This window comes from Schistocerca piceifrons, chromosome 1 (assembly GCF_021461385.2).
Source record: "Schistocerca piceifrons isolate TAMUIC-IGC-003096 chromosome 1, iqSchPice1.1, whole genome shotgun sequence".
NCBI lineage: Eukaryota > Metazoa > Arthropoda > Insecta > Orthoptera > Acrididae > Schistocerca > Schistocerca piceifrons.
The window spans coordinates 845,431,707-845,450,552 of record NC_060138.1 but is presented as its reverse complement, the minus strand read 5'-3'; the positions used below and the strand labels follow the sequence as shown (position 1 = coordinate 845,450,552).

The following is an 18,846-nucleotide window of genomic DNA, read 5'->3' as shown; positions in this document are numbered from 1 at the left end:
TTGCAGGTGTTGTCAGGATGGTATTAGAACCATTTGAGCCAAATTTCATGAAAATCTATGGAGGTGGGTGTAAACTTTATTTTTTATTGGGTGATTTGATATGGAATGACCCCATTGTATAATACTGAAAAAGCTATTAATGTGAACAGTATCCAAGACTGTTGTGGTTTCTCAATCTGATTATGTCTATTTTGTCACTGTCTGCTAGGCAGAACAAAATAGGCCTTTCTAAGATTGCAACAACTGTAACGCAAGCCAAATAAGTGAGACTGTTTTGGAGCAAATAGCTATTTTTATCTACCTCATTTACATAAATTACGCGACAGAATATAATTCATGGAGCACCAATATCAAATGCTTATTAAGCCTATTACAAGCAAAAAGTTTTATGTTAGGAAACAGTTTCATTTTTCAGTCATATACACCCATTCCTCAAGCATAGGATCGAAAAGTAGTACTAGCATGAAATTTTGATATAAATTTTGAATTGCCATATTCTGTCATATAATCTGTGAGATGTCTCCATGTCTTCTCTTTCATCATTCTAACAAAAAATCTTGTGATCACTAATTCTGTAACTATTCCAGCCATTATCAAATCTTATTCTCCGGTTAACTTCACTAACCCTGCCAGAATCATCGGTTTAGTTATCCCATGTTTATTCTTCTGTTAGGCATCATTACGGGTTCATACAATGCATTTTCCAAGACATTCCAAGAATAGAGCTTAGCAGCTGCTAACCAGGGACTGTATGACTGGCCCTTAGTAGTGTAGTGATCTGGCAAAAATTTACTGTCAAAATTTCATTTTCTTGGATATCCCAAGAAAATAATATGTAATCTTACTTGCCTGTTATTCCTGTTAGTCACTTATTTCCACTCTGGTAGTCTGAGTCCATTATTTTGCTAATAATTATAACAGCACTTATCATTCGCACCCCCGATCAACCACATAAACAAACAGCAATTGGTATTCACCCATTCAGATTTATTCAGCTCAGCCCCGTCCCCTTTTGTTTGTGGTAAAGTTTTTCATTTCTTGATGCTGCAGGGGTTCCCCTGGCAGAGACATCATGTACATTATGTACTGTACCATTCAAAAATCAACTTCTGTTTTGTTCAGGAAACAACTAAGAATGTGTGCTGTTTAAGACTTTCCCAATGCAGTAACTACTTCATTTGTTCACAGGTGTCACATTGGATAATGTTGTGGAAGTTGCACAATATTTTGACGAGACAGCTGCTCCTCATTCTCAGGTGCTTACTGATGTGTTGCTGCAATGACTTGCCAATTTATAGGCTGACTCATTAGAAATGTGTAGGCACCAAGGATTGAGGCCATAACATCATCATAAATGAATCATAGAGCACAGCCAGATAAATGATTAGATTAGATTAGATTAATACTAGTTTCATGGATCATGAATACGATATTTTGTAATGATGTGGAACGAGTCAAATTTTCCAATACATGACATAATTAGCTTAATTTAACAACATAATTAAGTTAATATAACAACTTTTTTTTTATTTTATTTTTTTAATTTTTTGTTTTTTTTTCCTTTTTTTTCTTAATTTATATCTAAAAATTCCTCTATGGAGTAGAAGGAGTTGTCATTCAGAAATTCTTTTAATTTCTTCTTAAATACTTGTTGGTTATCTGTCAGACTTTTGATACTATTTGGTAAGTGACCAAAGACTTTAGTGCCAGTATAATTCACCCCTTTCTGTGCCAAAGTTAGATTTAATCTTGAATAGTGAAGATCATGCTTTCTCCTAGTATTGTAGTTATGCACACTGCTATTGCTTTTGAATTGGGTTTGGTTGTTAATAACAAATTTCATAAGAGAGTGTATATACTGAGAAGCTACAGTGAATATCCCTAGATCCTTAAATAAATGTATGCAGGGTGATCTTGGGTGGACTCCAGCTGTTGTTCTGATTACACCCTTTTGTGCAATAAATACTTTATTCCTCAGTGATGAATTGCCCCAAAATATGATGCCATATGCAAGCAATGAGTGAAAATAGGCGTATCTATGGGCTTCTCATCTGCGACATAGGAAAAAGTGCGACCACATGTAGCAGCCCTGCACACATGCAGGCCCCCTGTTTAAGTGTGTGGACTTTGATTCTCTGCCTGTATTACCTCAGATTCGTTTGTCTGCAGCCGATGATGCCTTAGTACCACCAGTGCTAGTTCCATGCCTTGCTGAGTTGAAATCTCATGTCTCTATTGATAACGTTGTTACTTATATGAATTTCAACTGCTTCTTTAATGACGGAGTCCTAGTGCATGGAAGCAGATGGAAGGATCTTTGTCTCTCTGTAGTTCGTTCTGGTCCCATTTCAAGACAGTGTTTAGTCATAGCAGACTTTTCTGGCTGACCCAGTCTAGTATGATGTCTATGTTCAGCACATCTATCCTTGACAGTGCGACATGTCTGGCCAATGTATTACTTGCAAACAGGCAAGGGATTTTATATATTACTGGTCTCCTTATACCTAGATCATCTTTAACAGAACCCAGCATAGTTTGCACTTGCAGTGGAGGGCAGAAGACACATTTGATTTGATGTTTTTTGAACAACCTGCCAATCTTAAAGGACATGCTACCAACATATGGTAGAAAGATCATCATCATGGAGTTCACTGTTTCTTCTGGCTGTTCTTGAACTATAGTGCGTGCATGTCTAAATGCATTATGGATCTGTTTATCAGAGTACCCATTTTGTACAAACACAGAGTGAAGATGGTTAAGCCCTGCTGATAAGCTCCCTGCATCTGAGATAATTCTTGCCCTATGAATGAGAGTCTGTAACATGCCATTTTGTTGAGATGCATGATGCCAGCTCGTAGGTTGCAGATTTTTCCTGCACCACAAATGAGAATCCCCTGGCCCATTTGTCCAGCAGGAGGCACTGGATGTCGCTGTGCTCTATGATTCATGTACGATGACGTTATAGCGTCAACCCTTTGTGCCTGTGTTTTTCCAGTGAGTCAGCATATATATTGGTGAGTCATTGCAGCATCAGATCAGTAAGCATCTGAAGATGAGCAGTTGTCTCATTGAAATATTGTGCTGCCTCCACCACATTATGTAACATGACGCCCGTGAACCAAAGAAGCAGTTACTATGTCAGGAAAGTCTTAAACAGCACACCTGGTACCTCTATGGGGAGGAGATAGTCAACAGAGTATGTGAGTTTGATAAACTGCACTAAAGAGAAACAGACTGTTGTGCTCTCTTGCGCTTTTACTGGGTTGACAGGACCAGCAAACTATACCAACATTTGTGAAGTTCACTCATTATGTAGACTCTGTGGCCGCCAAGAGTATCAAACAATGAGCCAGCATGGCACTGGTGAAGAAAGAATCCATTATACTAGGCGATAATCAGACAGAGTCTCCAAGAGCTTGCTCTCACTACAACTGAATATCTTGTCATGTCTGTCAGCGGATTCCTCGCAGGAGGTAGACAGTGCTATGTGGTCACTTTTGGACTGGGCGTGGCAGCAGCCCGTGGTGCATCAAACGTTGAAGTTGCATCACCTTACACGCCAATCATCGCAAAAATATAAACCATGTAGACGTACTGTGTTTAATTTCTCAGATAAACAACAGAATGGTACTGCAATATTGGTTTTGGAAAAGGGGCTAAATTTTGTGCCCACTCTAAAGACCTTACCTATTAAGGATTTTATCAGTGCGATTGAGCAAGTTATTCTGAAACTTCCGAGTGAGACTCCTGAGGAAATAAGGCAAGAGGCTTGCAGGGTTTTAACAAGGATGCTTGGACCAAAGTAGAACATCAACACTGAAGAAAGGGAAATTCTCCATTCCTTAAGAGAAGACACATAAATAGTGATATTACCTGCTGACAAGGGAAATGCTACTATTCTTTTACCTGCAACATCTTATTTCAGCAAAATAACTGCAGGACTCAGTATACTTCAGAAGGATCCAACTGACGCAGTTCAACAGAAGACAAATCCAGCCAGTTTGCTGAAGATCCTAAAAAGAGCTTAAGAGTACAAGCGCCAGTTCCACCATGACTTTAAGGGCTAGCTAAGATCCATAAGGAAGAGGTTCCTCTTCACCCCATCATGAGCAATGCAGCATATTCCCTGGCCAAACATCTGGCTTCTCTTCTAAGCCCATTGTTAGAAAAATGTGAACATCACATTCGAAACTCAGATGATGTTATACAACGACTGAGGACTTTGCCCCTTGAACCAGCTGACATATTTGTGAGTTTTGACATGATCTCTTTGTTCACACAAGTACCTTTGGTGGATTCATTACAATTTATGGGAACGAGGTTGGAGGAGGACATCATACATCTATTCAAACATGTGTTTACCTCAACTTACTTTTTGTTTAACAAACAATATTTTGAGCAGACTGACTGTGTTGCTTTGGGAAGCCCTGTGTCTCCTGTAGTAGCTAACCTTTTTATGGAAGACTTCAAGGAAAAAGCACTTAGCCAGTGGTGTTGAAACCTAAGTGTTCCTGAAGACACCTTTGTACTTTGGTCACATGGAGCAGCAATGTTTCCTGCATTTCTGGAACATCTTAACTCCCTCCATACAAGCGTTTGCTTCACCATGGAATTGAAGAAAAATGGAGACCCCCTGTTTCTTGATGTCTTGGTCCAGAGAAAAGAAGATGGTTCCTTGGGTCAGTGTGTTTCGCAAGCCAACTGACACTAACCTATATCCATGAACTACGAGCTGCCATCACCCATCTCAATGCAGTGGCATATTGTGGACTCTTATTCCAAATGTGATACATTTCTGATGGCAAAGAACAACCCAGAATTACGTGCAGCAGATGTTATTGGAAAAAAATTAAGTTGTTTCATTTACCTGTTTAGTCACACTTATTATATTGTATCAATTAGTAATATTTGACCTTTCAGGTCAAAATTATGTTTTTCATTCTCCCCTTGAAAAATGTCACCTAATTTTACTACACATTGTTTAACTTATAATAAATATTTTTCCTCTCAGAACAATCATTGTAATTTGTCGTATAGCTCAATATTTATGCATCACATTTTATCTAAGCCAAATATTTTTACATCTCACTCTTATTTAAATAATGTATTTCATATTAGTCTTAAATCAAACATTAACAATTGTCATCTTTGGAAACATAATGAGATACTCTGTAGTTAGGCTATTTTAAGATCTTTGATCCCACAACAATTTCACAGCCTCACACATTTATTTTTGTACATGATGAAGTAGTGGTTGAAAACTGGTTTGTAAAAATAATAAATATTGCAGAATGTTACATTAGTGTCATGTATTTTTTCATTCATAATGTATAATTAATTCTACCAAGAACTGACAGAAAAGTCAATAAATACAAAAAGAAGCAACAATGTGAAATCCATCTCAGAAGATGACAGTGGGCTAAATATGACTGTGTCTTTAACTACTCTAGCTAAAGAGAAGCCAAAAGAGCATCAAGTAATTACAATGTTTATGCAAAAAAGTTCTCCAAACCTAAACTAATAGCTTGGCCGGCATTTTACAAGAGGAAATTATGGCTATTTAACAACAGTATCATAATGGATCAAATATGGGATATATGTTTGTGTAAAGTGAGAAAGGAGGAGGGAAGAGTTCAGAGAGATGGGTGCCACTTGGAAAAATACTTGTAGGTAACTAACCCTCAACAACAACATCTCCACATAAACACAGATATCTGCAAAGGACAGGCCAAGAATTGGGCTTTTATTGCTTTGGAAAGCTTGTGGCTAGTAAAAGATTTGAATCTGTCCAGCATTACTTTTCCTTATGGTAGGTCAGACAAGACTCTCTTGCGATCACAATTTTTGTAGCACTGAAGTGTATGCAAGAAACTGAGTATACACTTCTACACACCAGATGAATGCACAGAAATTTCCAAGTCTAAAAGATTTTATTGTGCTCAAAATGGAATGAGAAGGCTTCAGGAGTTTGAATAATCTTAAAACATTAATCTCACAACCTATCCTATTCACATCTGTAGATCCCATTCATTAAATGTAAAGCACTGCTATTCAGACATAGGTTTCCTCACATCAGTGGATACTCATATTAGGAGAAAAGGAAAAGCTGCTGAACCAAACCTATTCAGCTGCCAATAAAATATAAAAAGTCACACCTGCAGCATATCAATAATTCTATTGATCATGTACTAGAAATAATGAGAACAATGATGAAACAGAGGAACTTCACTGACATAACAAACTCAATACAAAATTTATTAGTCTGAGTGATCTGTTATATATATTAGAATGACTCTACGACTCTACATTTAGTGTTACATAGCATAAAGAGAGGAGTATTTCACTTTGCATTTTACAAGGTATTAAATTATCTTTTAGAGTACAAAGAAGGTTTCTATTTTGTCTTAAAAATTATAGATTTCTATGGAACTTTAAACTTGCTGTATCACAAAACTACATGCACGTCATATATGACTGTATCCTTCCAGCTCCTGCAATTGATAAACATTTCTGGCTGTTCAAAATGTTGGACAGTGGTGCTTATCTCACACAGGGATAACTACATCAAACTAACTGTTGCAAGCCATCTGGAAGTACATGTACAAGGGGCATTTGAAAAGTCCATGCAAAGTCCGAGAGGTCATGTTTAGTTAGTAGCATCTTTGGAAAGAATGCACACCAAGTTTCAGTCATATTGGTCTATTTCTTTGTGTTTGGCATTCGTGTGAATCAAGGAAGTCGAGTGATTGTCAAAAAGTGGACGAAGAAGAATTTCATATGGTGATTAAACATTACTTTATGAAAGGCAAAATGCCTCAGGAGACTAAAGAGAAGCTTGATAAACATTACGGTGACTCTGCACTTCAATTAGAACAGTTTAAAAGTGGTTTCAAAATTTTCGGAGTGGCCATATGGGCGCAAGTGATGCTGAACGTTCTGGACACCTTGTGGAGGTTACGACTCCAGAAATCATTGATAAAATCCATGATATGGTGATGGATGACAGAAGAGTTAAGGTTTGTGAGATTGCTAGTGCTGTGGGCATCTCGAATGAATGGGTACATAATATTTTGCATAAACATTTGGACATGGAAAGGTATCTGCAAGATGGGTTCTGCGATTGCTCACAATTGACCAAAAACGGAATCGTGTGAAGTGTTGCAAGGATGGTTTGCAGCTGTTCAGGAAGAATCCCCAGGACTTTAAACGTTGTTTCATCACTGTGGATGAAACATGGATACATTACTGTACTCCTGAGACGAAACAACAATCTAAACAATGGGTTACAAAGGGAGAATCTGCACCAAAAAAGGTGAAGACCAGTCATTCAGCCGGAAAGGTTAGGGTGACTGTCTTTTCGGATTCGCAAGGGATAATCCTCAACAACTATGTGGAGAAGGGGAAACTATGACAGGTGCATATTATTCATCATTATTGGACCATTTGAAAACCGAGCTGCAAGAAAAACGCCTGAGATTGGACTGCAAAAAAGTCCTTTTCCATCACAACAATGCACCACCTCCAATTTGAAGAAATGGCTGGCAGGACAAAGATTTTATTCAAACGAAGAGGTGATTGCAGCAACTAATAGCTACTTTGCAGACTTGGACAATTCCTATTATTCAGAAGGGATCAACAAATCAGAACAGCGTTGGATAAAGTGTATAAGTTTAAAAGGAGATTATGTCGAAAAATAAAAAAGGTTTACCCCAAACACGTAAGTAGTTTTTATTTTTGCATGGACTTTTCAAACGCCCCTTGTATGACCTCCACACACTATGAAGAAATGTGCCTTCTTTCCCATTACCAAAACCTTTCACACGATCCTCTTGTCTGAAACCTGGCTAAATCCAGATACATAATTCAAACTTCTTCATGTCTGGTATAAATGGTTCTTAAGGCTAATGGGCAAGTTAAGAGTGGAGGTAGTGCCAGTGAATTTATCCAAACAGACCTCAAACCAACAGTCTTAAGCACATAAAATATATGAAAATCAGCAGTTGTGGTTGTAAAATTAATGGAAATAGGATTCCAACTCATTTCACATCCTCCCTATTCTGCAGACTTGTCGCCCTTGGACTACTATTTGTGCCCCAATTTGAAGAAATGGCTGGCGGGACAGAGATTTTATTCAAACGAGGAGGTGATTGCAGCAACTAATAGCTATTTTGCAGACTTGGACAATTCCTATTATTCAGAAAGGATCAACAAATTAGAACAGCGTTGGATGAAGTGTATGTAAGTCTAAAAGGAGACTATGTCGAAAAATAAAAAAGGTTTACACCAAACACATAAGTAGTTTTTATTTTTGCACAGACTTTTCAAACGCCCCTCGTATGACCTATTGATTGTGCACTGCAACGTCTGATTCTTCTCCACACACTATGAAGATGTGTGCCTTCTTCTCCATCACCAAAACCTTTCACACAGTCCTCTTGTCTGAAACCTGGCTAAGATAAGTCGAATTCTTCAAAAACATCAAGTGAAGACTGTCTTCCGCCCACCAATTAAGACACAGGCACTGCTTGGTAATGTAAAGGATGAGCTAGGACTACGGAAATCCAGAGTCCCTGCGAATGTAGCTTTATTTGCATAGGTCAGATGGTGCATACTATCGAAGGTTGTTGCCAAGAACATCAGTGCCACACCAGACTGCAGCAGCCTAACAAGTTGGTGGTTGCTGAACACTGCCTCTTGGAATGACGCAGAATGAATTACAATCAGACAAAGGTTCTGACACAGACTTCCAAATACTGGGACTGTGTCATTAAAGAATCTATCAATATTCGAGTACTGGAACCGCTGATCAATCGAAATAGTGAAACTTCCTGGCAGATTAAAACTGTGTGCCCGACCGAGACTCGAACTCAAGACTTTGCCTTTCGCGGGCAAGTGCTCTACCAACTGAGCTACCGAAGCACGACTCACGCCCGGTACTCACAGCTTTACTTCTGCCAGTACCTCGTCTCCTACCTTCCAAACTTTACAGAAACTCTCCTGCGAACCTTGCAGAACTAGCACTCCTGAAAGAAAGGATATTGCGGAGACATGGCTTGGCCACAGCCTGGGGGATGTTTCCAGAATGAGATTTTCACTCTGCAGCGGAGTGTGCGCTGATATGAAACTTACTGGCAGATTAAAACTGTGTGCCCGACCGAGACTCGAACTCGGGACCTTTGCCTTTGGCGGGCAAGTGCTCTACCAACTGAGCTACCGAAGCACGACTCACGCCCGGTACTCACAGCTTTACTTCTGCCAGTACCTCGTCTCCTACCTTCCAAACTTTACAGAAGCTCTCCTGCGAACCTTGCAGAACTAGCACTCCTGAAAGAAAGGATATTGCGGAGACATGGCTTAGCCACAGCCTGGGGGATGTTTCCAGAATGAGATTTTCACTCTGCAGCGGAGTGTGCGCTGATATGAAACTTCCTGGCAGATTAAAACTGTGTGTTCGCAGGAGAGCTTCTGTAAAGTTTGGAAGGTAGGAGACGAGGTACTGGCAGAAGTAAAGCTGTGAGTACCGGGCGTGAGTCGTGCTTCGGTAGCTCAGTTGGTAGAGCACTTGCCCGAGAAAGGCAAAGGTCACGAGTTCGAGTCTCGGTCGAGCACACAGTATTAATCTGCCAGGAAGTTTCATATCAGCGCACACTCCGCTGCAGAGTGAAAATCTCATTCTGGAAACATCCCCCAGGCTGTGGCTAAGCCATGTCTCCGCAATATCCTTTCTTTCAGGAGTGCTAGTTCTGCAAGGTTCGCAGGAGAGCTTCTGTAAAGTTTGGAAGGTAGGAGACGAGGTACTGGCAGAAGTAAAGCTGTGAGTACCGGGCGTGAGTCGTGCTTCGGTAGCTCAGTTGGTAGAGCACTTGCCTGCGAAAGGCAAAGGTCCCGAGTTCGAGTCTCGGTCGGGCACACAGTTTTAATCTGCCAGGAAGTTTCATATCAGCGCACACTCCGCTGCAGAGTGAAAATCTCATTCTGGAAACATCCCCCAGGCTGTGGCTAAGCCATGTCTCCACAATATCCTTTCTTTCAGGAGTGCTAGTTCTGCAAGGTTCGCAGGAGAGCTTCTGTAAAGTTTGGAAGGTAGGAGACGAGGTACTGGCAGAAGTAAAGCTGTGAGTACCGGGCGTGAGTCGTGCTTCGGTAGCTCAGTTGGTAGAGCACTTGCCTGCGAAAGGCAAAGGTCCCGAGTTCGAGTCTCGGTCGGGCACACAGTTTTAATCTGCCAGGAAGTTTCATATCAGCGCACACTCCGCTGCAGAGTGAAAATCTCATTCTGGAAACATCCCCCAGGCTGTGGCTAAGCCATGTCTCCGCAATATCCTTTCTTTCAGGAGTGCTAGTTCTGCAAGGTTCGCAGGAGAGCTTCTGTAAAGTTTGGAAGGTAGGAGACGAGGTACTGGCAGAAGTAAAGCTGTGAGTACCGGGCGTGAGTTGTGCTTCGGTAGCTCAGTTGGTAGAGCACTTGCCCGCGAAAGGCAAAGTCCCGAGTTCGAGTCTCGGTCGGGCACACAGTTTTAATCTGCCAGGAAGTTTCATATCAGCGTACACTCCGCTGCAGAGCGAAAATCTCATTCTGGAATCGAAATAGTGGTTACATCCTTAGTAAGGCCTGGGAACCTGCTCTGAATCTGATTAAAAGGAGAAAGAAGACGTTTCATCATGAACTGAGTTTGAAAACAGGCAGAAATAGTAAGAGGATGCCACCAGCATGCACCCCTGGGTTCGGACCGTGAACAGAAAGGATGCTGGATGCTCCATGCCCAGGTGCAGACTGCGTTGGGAACACCTGGAGGATGGGAGAAGACAAAAGCCCAGCGCCAGCACCTTGGCAGTCAGTTCATCAGTGCACCTGATGATGGCAACATGGCCACTTGCCGAAATATTATGCCCATTGGACATTTGGCTGTTCACCCCATGAACTCTTTCGACTATAAAAGCTACTTAGTTAATTTCATGCTCCATGGACCTGGATCATTTTGCATGATAAATTGTAATGACGTGAAACAAGTCATTTTACATCATATAGCTAATTTGATTTGTAAATATGGCTTCATCCTGAACTTTTATACTGTGTGTTTTTTTTTTTTTTTTTTTTTTTTACTATGCAGATATGAGTTAGTTATTCTCACCCACCACCTTTTACACATTACAATAATTCAAATTCTTCTATGGAACAAAAGGCTTTGTCAAGGATAAACTTTCTCAATTTGTTTTCAAATTTTAATTTGCTGTCTGTAAAACATTTTATATCAATGTGTAAGTGATCAAACATTTTGGCGGAAGCATTGTGCACCTCACTTGTACTAAAGACAACCTTAATGTGGAGTAATGAGTATAATTTTTCTTCTAGTATTGTAATTATGTACATCATTGTTCCTTTTGATCTGCAGCAGAACATTTACACCAAACCTCCTGAGGGAATAAATACACTGTAAAGTTGTTGACAGAATGCCCAGTTCCTTAAACTGCTGTCTGTGAGATAATCGTGGGTGAGCACCACATAATATTCTTACAACATATCACTGAGCTATGAAGAACTTCTTTTTTAGAGATGAATTACGCCAGAACATAATTCCATTTGGCATTACTGAATGAATCTGGTTAGGACAGAAAGTGACATGAGAGAAGTCCTGAAAAACCATTTTGATCACCTATTAAATAGATCAGTTGAAGAACCAAATACAGAACTGGAAATCCACACTTACAATGAGGAAACTCCCATCACCTGGACAGAAACAGTTGAAGAACCAAATACAAAACTGGAAATCCACACATACAATGAGGCCACTCCCATCACCTAAACAGAAACAGAAGTAACCTTAAAATCTATGCCTAAAGGAAAATCTTCTGGTGCAGATGAAGTGAACATAGACATGATAAAAGTAGCAGGTATCCAAGGCATACAATGGCTGCACCAAATACTCAGTGCCTTATGGGCAGATAAGAAAATACCTGTGAATTGGGGCAAGGGTGTAATAATTCCTCTGTTTAAGAAAGGTAGCAGGCGTAAACGCACCAACTATAGAGGAATAACCCTTTTGTCTCATGGGCTGAAAATACTTGAGAAGATCATAGAAAAGAGACTGACAACTATCCCAGAACCACAGCTGGAGGAGGAACAATATGACTTCAGAAGTAACAGATCAAAATAGATCAAATTTTTAGCACCCACATGTTCATAGAAAAGTACTGGGAGAAAGGCAAGAACCTGGTCATCGTATTCCTGGATACAGAAAAAGCCTATGATAGTGTTATAAGAGACAAGAGCTGGGAATGCCTGAGGAAAAAAATGTGCCTGAAGGACTAATACGAAAAATTCAATGATGAACAAAGACTGTAGTAGCTGTGTACAAATTGGGGAAGGACGATCATCATGGTTTGAGACCAAGAGTGGAGTTCAGCAAGGAAGTGCACTGTCGCCACTGCTATTCATCACCATTATGGATACTAAAATGAAGAATGTCAAGGAGAAGGTGAACTGAACGCATCTGCCTTTGCTGATAACATCATGATATGGGGTGAAAGAAACTGATGAGGAAGTACAGATCAGACTCGATGAATGGAAATACCACTTCCAGAAATATAACCTCAACATCAGCAAGACGAAGACAGCGGTGGTGGTAGTCAACAGAGATGGACAACCAGCAAGTGTAAAACTAGGTGACCACCAACTAGAGTGTGTGAACAGTTTTCCTTACCGTGTAATCTCCAGTGATAATTTGGTCATAAACGCAAAAAGGATGTGAATTCTACCAACAAGTAAGATGGACAAGTTAAGGAATGAGGAGGTGAGGAAAGAAGCTGGAATAAAGACATCCATGTTAGGTCAAATTGACACATCTAGGCTTCGATGGTATGGGCATGTGATGAGAATGGAGCCAACTAGAACAGCCAAAATAAATTTGGAAAGACAGGTGGATCGGAAAAGAGTTCAAGGATGACCTCAAACCTGATGGATGGACTTGATTAAAGCTGATCTAGTGACCAGAGAATGTACAGTGGATGATGTTCTCCGTGAACAGGTGTATTGGGACAGGACGAAGTAGAAGAGACTCATTACCAGTACCCGGGAAGCTAGAACTGTTAAATGATTATGATTATTATTACTAAATGAAAATATGCAAAATGTTAACTTACTGATTTGTTTTCCCCACGATTTGCTATGATTCTAAGTGAAAGTGTGACAAGTTGTTTCAGAATTTCTAAAATGTGTTTTTCCAGTTTAAATTCTCATCGATATGGACACCTAAAGATTCAGAAGTTTCCATACCCTAATGTATTATTTCCTAGCGAGGAAAGAAATATCATTGGTGTAGTAGACCTGGATGTGCAGGACTGAATGTGTTGCGTCTTATTGAAATTGAGAGGCCATTTACACAAACCACTCAATTACACTTTTAAGAGCACTGTTTACCATTACGTCTGTGCGTTATGCATTCTTGGACTAATTACAATATCATTGAGTGTTCATCATAAGAATAAGGATACGTTGTACGCTGTTACATGCACATAGACTGAGGGATAATGCGGGATAGTAGCTTTACCGGCGCATGTAACGCACTGGTCAGCCAGCTTGTTCAACTAACTTGTAATGAAGTGAGCACTGCAGTTCAGATGCAAAAGAGACGAGCAGAGAAACAATATGGCTTCGAATGTCATTTAATTTGTAAAGAGAATGACATAATATGCGGCAAAACTCCAGCACTACCGCGTGCTTCTAATGTGACCAGAAAGAAAGAATAAAATGCTCTCGTTCTCACCTAACACGGCAATTAGTAATTACAAACAAGAGTGATGAAAATTCTGAACTTTGAGTAATTTTTCTGAGCGAGCTATGAGTGATGCAGGAATTTCGCCGCATTGTTGAATACTGAAGCTACTGTATTAATTAGTCAGTCGTGTGGTAATCTCTTAGCTCCTTCCTTATCCGAATCCGAGAAATACATTTCAGTTCTGGAACTGTCATCTGCTACGTTGATAACGAGTCTATCAACAACATAATCCACGAAGCCACGGTGCCGCATATTCTCCTTTTCCTTTATGACGTGCCGACCAGTGGGAAACTTCTAGATGCCATTTTATTTAATATCTTACGTGAGATACATGTGTGATATTTTCACCAGATAATGGTTAGTCATGTGAAATTATTTAAAAAATCGTACCGGCATCAGAATTATCGCAAAAGTTACTTTTTCTCTGAAAATAACACCAGGCTACCCTACACTGTTCAATGTAGTGCGCTAAAATAAAGATTAATAAGCTGCAAACTGAGATACATTGTTTGGCGGATTCCAGTTACCTACCCTCATTTCCTATGCTGAGCATATAAGACATGATTTTAACAGCGACCATACATGACCGTCAACGATAGAGTCAGTTTAATATCAACGAAAGGGAAACACTTTCCTCACATTCTGCAACTATTAATCTAATCACGAACCTATTCGACCATTGTCAAGTCACCTTATGAAGACCTAAGACCCCGTAAATGCGTTCGCGATTACGGCTTCTTGTGTCAACATCAGGTGATCCAATGGACCGACAATAATTAATACACGCAGAACGGCAGGAAAGTGTTTCCTTTTTTATATTATTGTCATGTTCTGTCAAACACTGACCGAGAATTCAGTTTAAAGTTAGACTTGCCAGACATATAAAAAATTAATAATCCATTCCGTTTAATTCAAGCGTTTAACATTACTATGAATGCTTCTTAGTGTTCTTAGTGTTACAGTTATACCCAATACCATATCAAAGAGGCATACATAGCTTCCCTGCGCAACACCCCTAATGCAGTCAGAATACTACTGTAAACAAGACACACTACAGTAATATCGCTCCAAACAGATGTTCGTTTAATACAATATAAAAAGCAGTTTGACTACATCAAAACTGCTTCGACGATGATACATTCTAAACAACCGTTACAAAATTCAGATCGTTACTTATGTTCAAAACCTTGTTGGTATGGTATTTTAGAATCTGCAGAATTAGGTTACTTAAGTGTCATCTACTTCAACACGACATCCTACGAAAAGCGTGAATTGGTTGAAGCGGAAGCCTTACCTCCTTTTACCGGCAACCTGTGCTGACTGTGGTGCACAGTATACGTCTCCATCATTTCATACGACCCGTCATCTCTGCGAAATGGGAAGTAAATGCGAAGGATTCTTTCGGTCGCCCGCATTGTTTGTAATATTCCGTCAATTCTGTTGGGTATGGCGTCTTCTTCTAGTTTCTTCTCTCTTAATATGTCACAAAGCCTTGGTCTGACTTGAATAACGGCTTTCTTAAAAAAGTAATCAATCATCTCTGTAAATGATGGATTAACTTCCTCTAGGACTGACTCGTTTAACGCACTCAGATTCGTTCCATAATATGCCAGGGGACTCCTGTATAAGTACCTCTTCTGCAGTGGGAATAAATGTTTAGTGCGTCTAATGAGATGAAGCATTGTTCCTGGGTTAATGTGACGCTTTATTCTATTGAAAATTATGTTTTACATCACAAGATGTGAGCAACTAATTTATTTAGTGAACAGTAGACAGTCAACATAATTTTCAACAATACAAGATACTACTACAAGTCGTTGCTCCTTGCAATTTCGTTGCTGATGTCATTGGAGAAGGCCAAGACATTAAGAACAAAACAATATTGAATTATAAATGAAGGCGCACCTGAACGATTGTTTCGGTCAGTCAGCCGACTATAATCGGCTGATCGGCGAAGATTGTCATTTTATAAATCGGATGACTGTACCGCAGTTCGCGCGCCTGAACGGTGTATTTCGCTCGTCAATTTGCATAAACATCGATTTGGGAATGGCAGCAAGTGTTTGAGATTTACTTTTAAAATATAGGTAAAAGAGACGGCGGCCAAAATACTAGGTACGTCCAGTGCAAGACAAATGAAAGGTCAATTTAATGAGTCATTTGAAAAATTGAGGTCACAACTTTCGAAATTTTGAGGCTACAACAGCATGTCAGTCAATAGCTAAGATACGTTACTTGCTGTTTCCTTCGCCTCATTTTTGATGTCATAATCTCGTTCGTGCTAGTATTCCAAATACAGAAAGGCATCTCGTTACTTTATTGTAAGCAGATATGTGAGCGTGAGAGTAGTCGCTGGCTTTGATCAATGACATACAATACTGTAAGGGCTGTTATACAATACATCACTTTTTGATGTGTACTACCATATTCAAGTTGGTTTAATGAGAAACTACGGGGGAAATTAATTCTTTAATATCTGCTGTATGTTAGAAATAAGATACTATATTTTATGTATCCGCAGAAATTCTGATATTTGGTTATTTATTAGTTCTGTTAGTAGTGCAATTCGGAGGCCGTTGCTGGTTCAAATTCTGTGCCAGGTACGATAATTTTGAAGAGCGTGGAAATGGAAGTTAAATTACTCACGTGCGTTTTACTATGTCGAAACTGGCTGACAAGCTTAGGGATCCTAGCACCAGTATTAATTTTGTAAAGAAGGTTACCGTACTGTAAATCAAATCATTGTAAATTCAGCGGGAGTGTACTTGACATGAAGTTGGTTAACGTTAGCGAGAATCGTACTCGCGACCATTTCATATAGCGCTGCAGTAAAGATCATGTATGGCGATCTGTTCGTCGAGATACGTGGTTTGGCAAGTCAAGGCTAATTACGAAAAATATTTTGTTGCCAAGCTTTTGTTTCTGGAGAGTCTTGTGTCGTCTGCTGTTCATGAAACTGAGACTGATACAAACAGAGACAAAGACGGGAGGTGTGTTCTTAATTTCTTAGGTTGGTTCAAAGGGCTCTGAGCACTATGCGACTTAACTTCTGAGCTCATCAGTCACCTAGAACTTAGAACTAATTAAACCTAACTAACCTAAGGACAGCACACACATCCATGCCCGAGGCAGGATTGGAACCTGCGACCGCAGCGGTCGCTCAGTTCCAGACTGCAGCGCCTAGAACCGCACGGCCACTCCGGCCGTCCAATTTCTTAGGGAAAGTACAAAATTGGAAACAGGGCGTTACCACTAATATAAATGAAACAAAATTTGACAAGAAGCAGGGTGGTATAGGGCATGATGATCTGGGACGTAGGGTGTTGGGGTATTTGTTTCTGGCAATAATACTTGTCCTGGTATTGTTTTTAAATTAATGGAAAATAGGAGGCAATGATGAACGAATGCATCCTACCTTAACTGCACTAGTTAAAGCTCTTCAGCAGTAATGAATTAATGGTTTATAGGATTTACTAACGTGCCAGTAAATCAAATCCATTTCTATTATTCTCTAAATAGGCAAAGTTCCAAGTTTTAACGAAACGTGTTGTTACGACTACGGGTGGTGAAGCGGAGGGTAGATAAGCACGAATCTGCTCGGTTTTGTTGCAAGTCTGTCGGAGGGGTGGTCAGGAGGCAGACGGTTAGAGAATGAACACCACGCGACAATCACTGACTCTTAATAAATATTGGAACTATGATAAGATAATATTTATTAAAAATGTATTCCAGTTTAGTCAATTTTACCACAACATTGTAGCCAAACGCCTGGTTTATAGCGATTAATCAATTGTTTTAATACGTAATAATTGTACAAATACTATCGATAAATTTAAATGTTAATGTATAACGTTTTTGTATTCGGTAATCACAAAATACGTTTTGATCCAGGCATAAATTAGCACGCCAACTAGTTGAAATACAGCGTCTGAGGCATCCAGAATGCTCCTAAAAATAGTTTTAGGTCATAATTTTTTTCAATTTTTAAAGAGGATCTCCCATTTACACCCCCCCCCCCCCCCTCCCGCAGTCTATTGAGCTGTCTCCCTTCCTCCTTAACCCCCCCCCCCCCCCCCTCGCAAATACTTTAGTGCAGGAGGCGCGCGCGAGGCTAGATACAAATGTCTACATGAGGCATGGGACAAGCACTTAACAACTAACCAGTCCATCGAATTTAGAAATAAAAAGAGTGAGGCTTATGTTAAAACAACAGGAGGATACTAGGAGGTTGGAGGGGAGTCAGCGAAAAGTACCAATGGGTGAGGGAAGCAGCGAATGTCGCAATTACAGTATCATTTCGATGAGCAAGCTATGTGTGGCAGAAATACTTACCAGAAAATCGACACATTTTTTACTTATTTTTGGAAATTTTGTGGAAAATGTTGGTTATGTCCCGAAAGGAAAACTTAGTTTTCATTTTGAAAGTGGGATGGCAATTTGCGTCATATTGTTTTTGTTTTTTAGTTTTCATTTTTGCATGTTACTGATGAAATTTAACATCGTTTTTGAGATACTATTACAAGAATACCCTCGATCATTGGAAATTTAAATTTTGGGTAGGAGGTTCGGAATAGGAAAATATTGGTTGTAACTGAAAGGTAAGTAATTTAAAATCATTTGGAATCGTTATTTACTTTTTCAGTTAATCGCTTTATTTTATACTGTTTCTTTTCCGTTTGATGCTGAAGCGTTTTGGATCCTTTTGTTAAAATGCCGGTAGCTTCGTAGATTTATGGTATGTGACTTTATGGGGAATACTCAGCTGCTACTTGTAGTACTGCTGAATATCCTACAATTATGTCGACAGCTTTTGATGTTCGCCATTGCGAATCGGGTGATAGTACATGGTAGTCAATGAGAATTGCTGAATCTAATTTCATTTATTTGCTCCATTTGATTCATTACGTACTTAAATAGTGTACTGAATATAGGACAAGTCAAATTTGAGAAAGAAGAAGACAAAGAGAGAGAGCGAGCGAGAGAGAGAGAGAGAGAGAGAAGATTCATTTTACAGATAAGAATTAGAAATTGCAAGTAACAAAAATAACACAATTTGGATTTAGCCATAATT

The 18,846-nt window shown here is 39.7% G+C and overlaps 1 protein-coding gene and 1 non-coding gene across 2 annotated transcripts in view; both read right to left on the bottom strand.

Moving 5' to 3' along the window:
- Window positions 1–15,457, bottom strand: part of LOC124775788 (glutamate dehydrogenase 2, mitochondrial-like) — a 79,411-nt gene extending 63,954 nt beyond the window's left edge. Inside the window, exon 1 of the mRNA XM_047250622.1 lies at window positions 15,070–15,457. Coding sequence (XP_047106578.1) covers window positions 15,070–15,457 — 388 coding nt within the window. The remainder of the gene's footprint in view (window positions 1–15,069) is intronic.
- Window positions 9,147–9,221, bottom strand: Trnaw-cca. The gene has a single exon. It is a non-coding gene; the product is annotated as a tRNA-Trp (tRNA).
- Window positions 15,458–18,846: the final 3,389 nt, after the last annotated feature.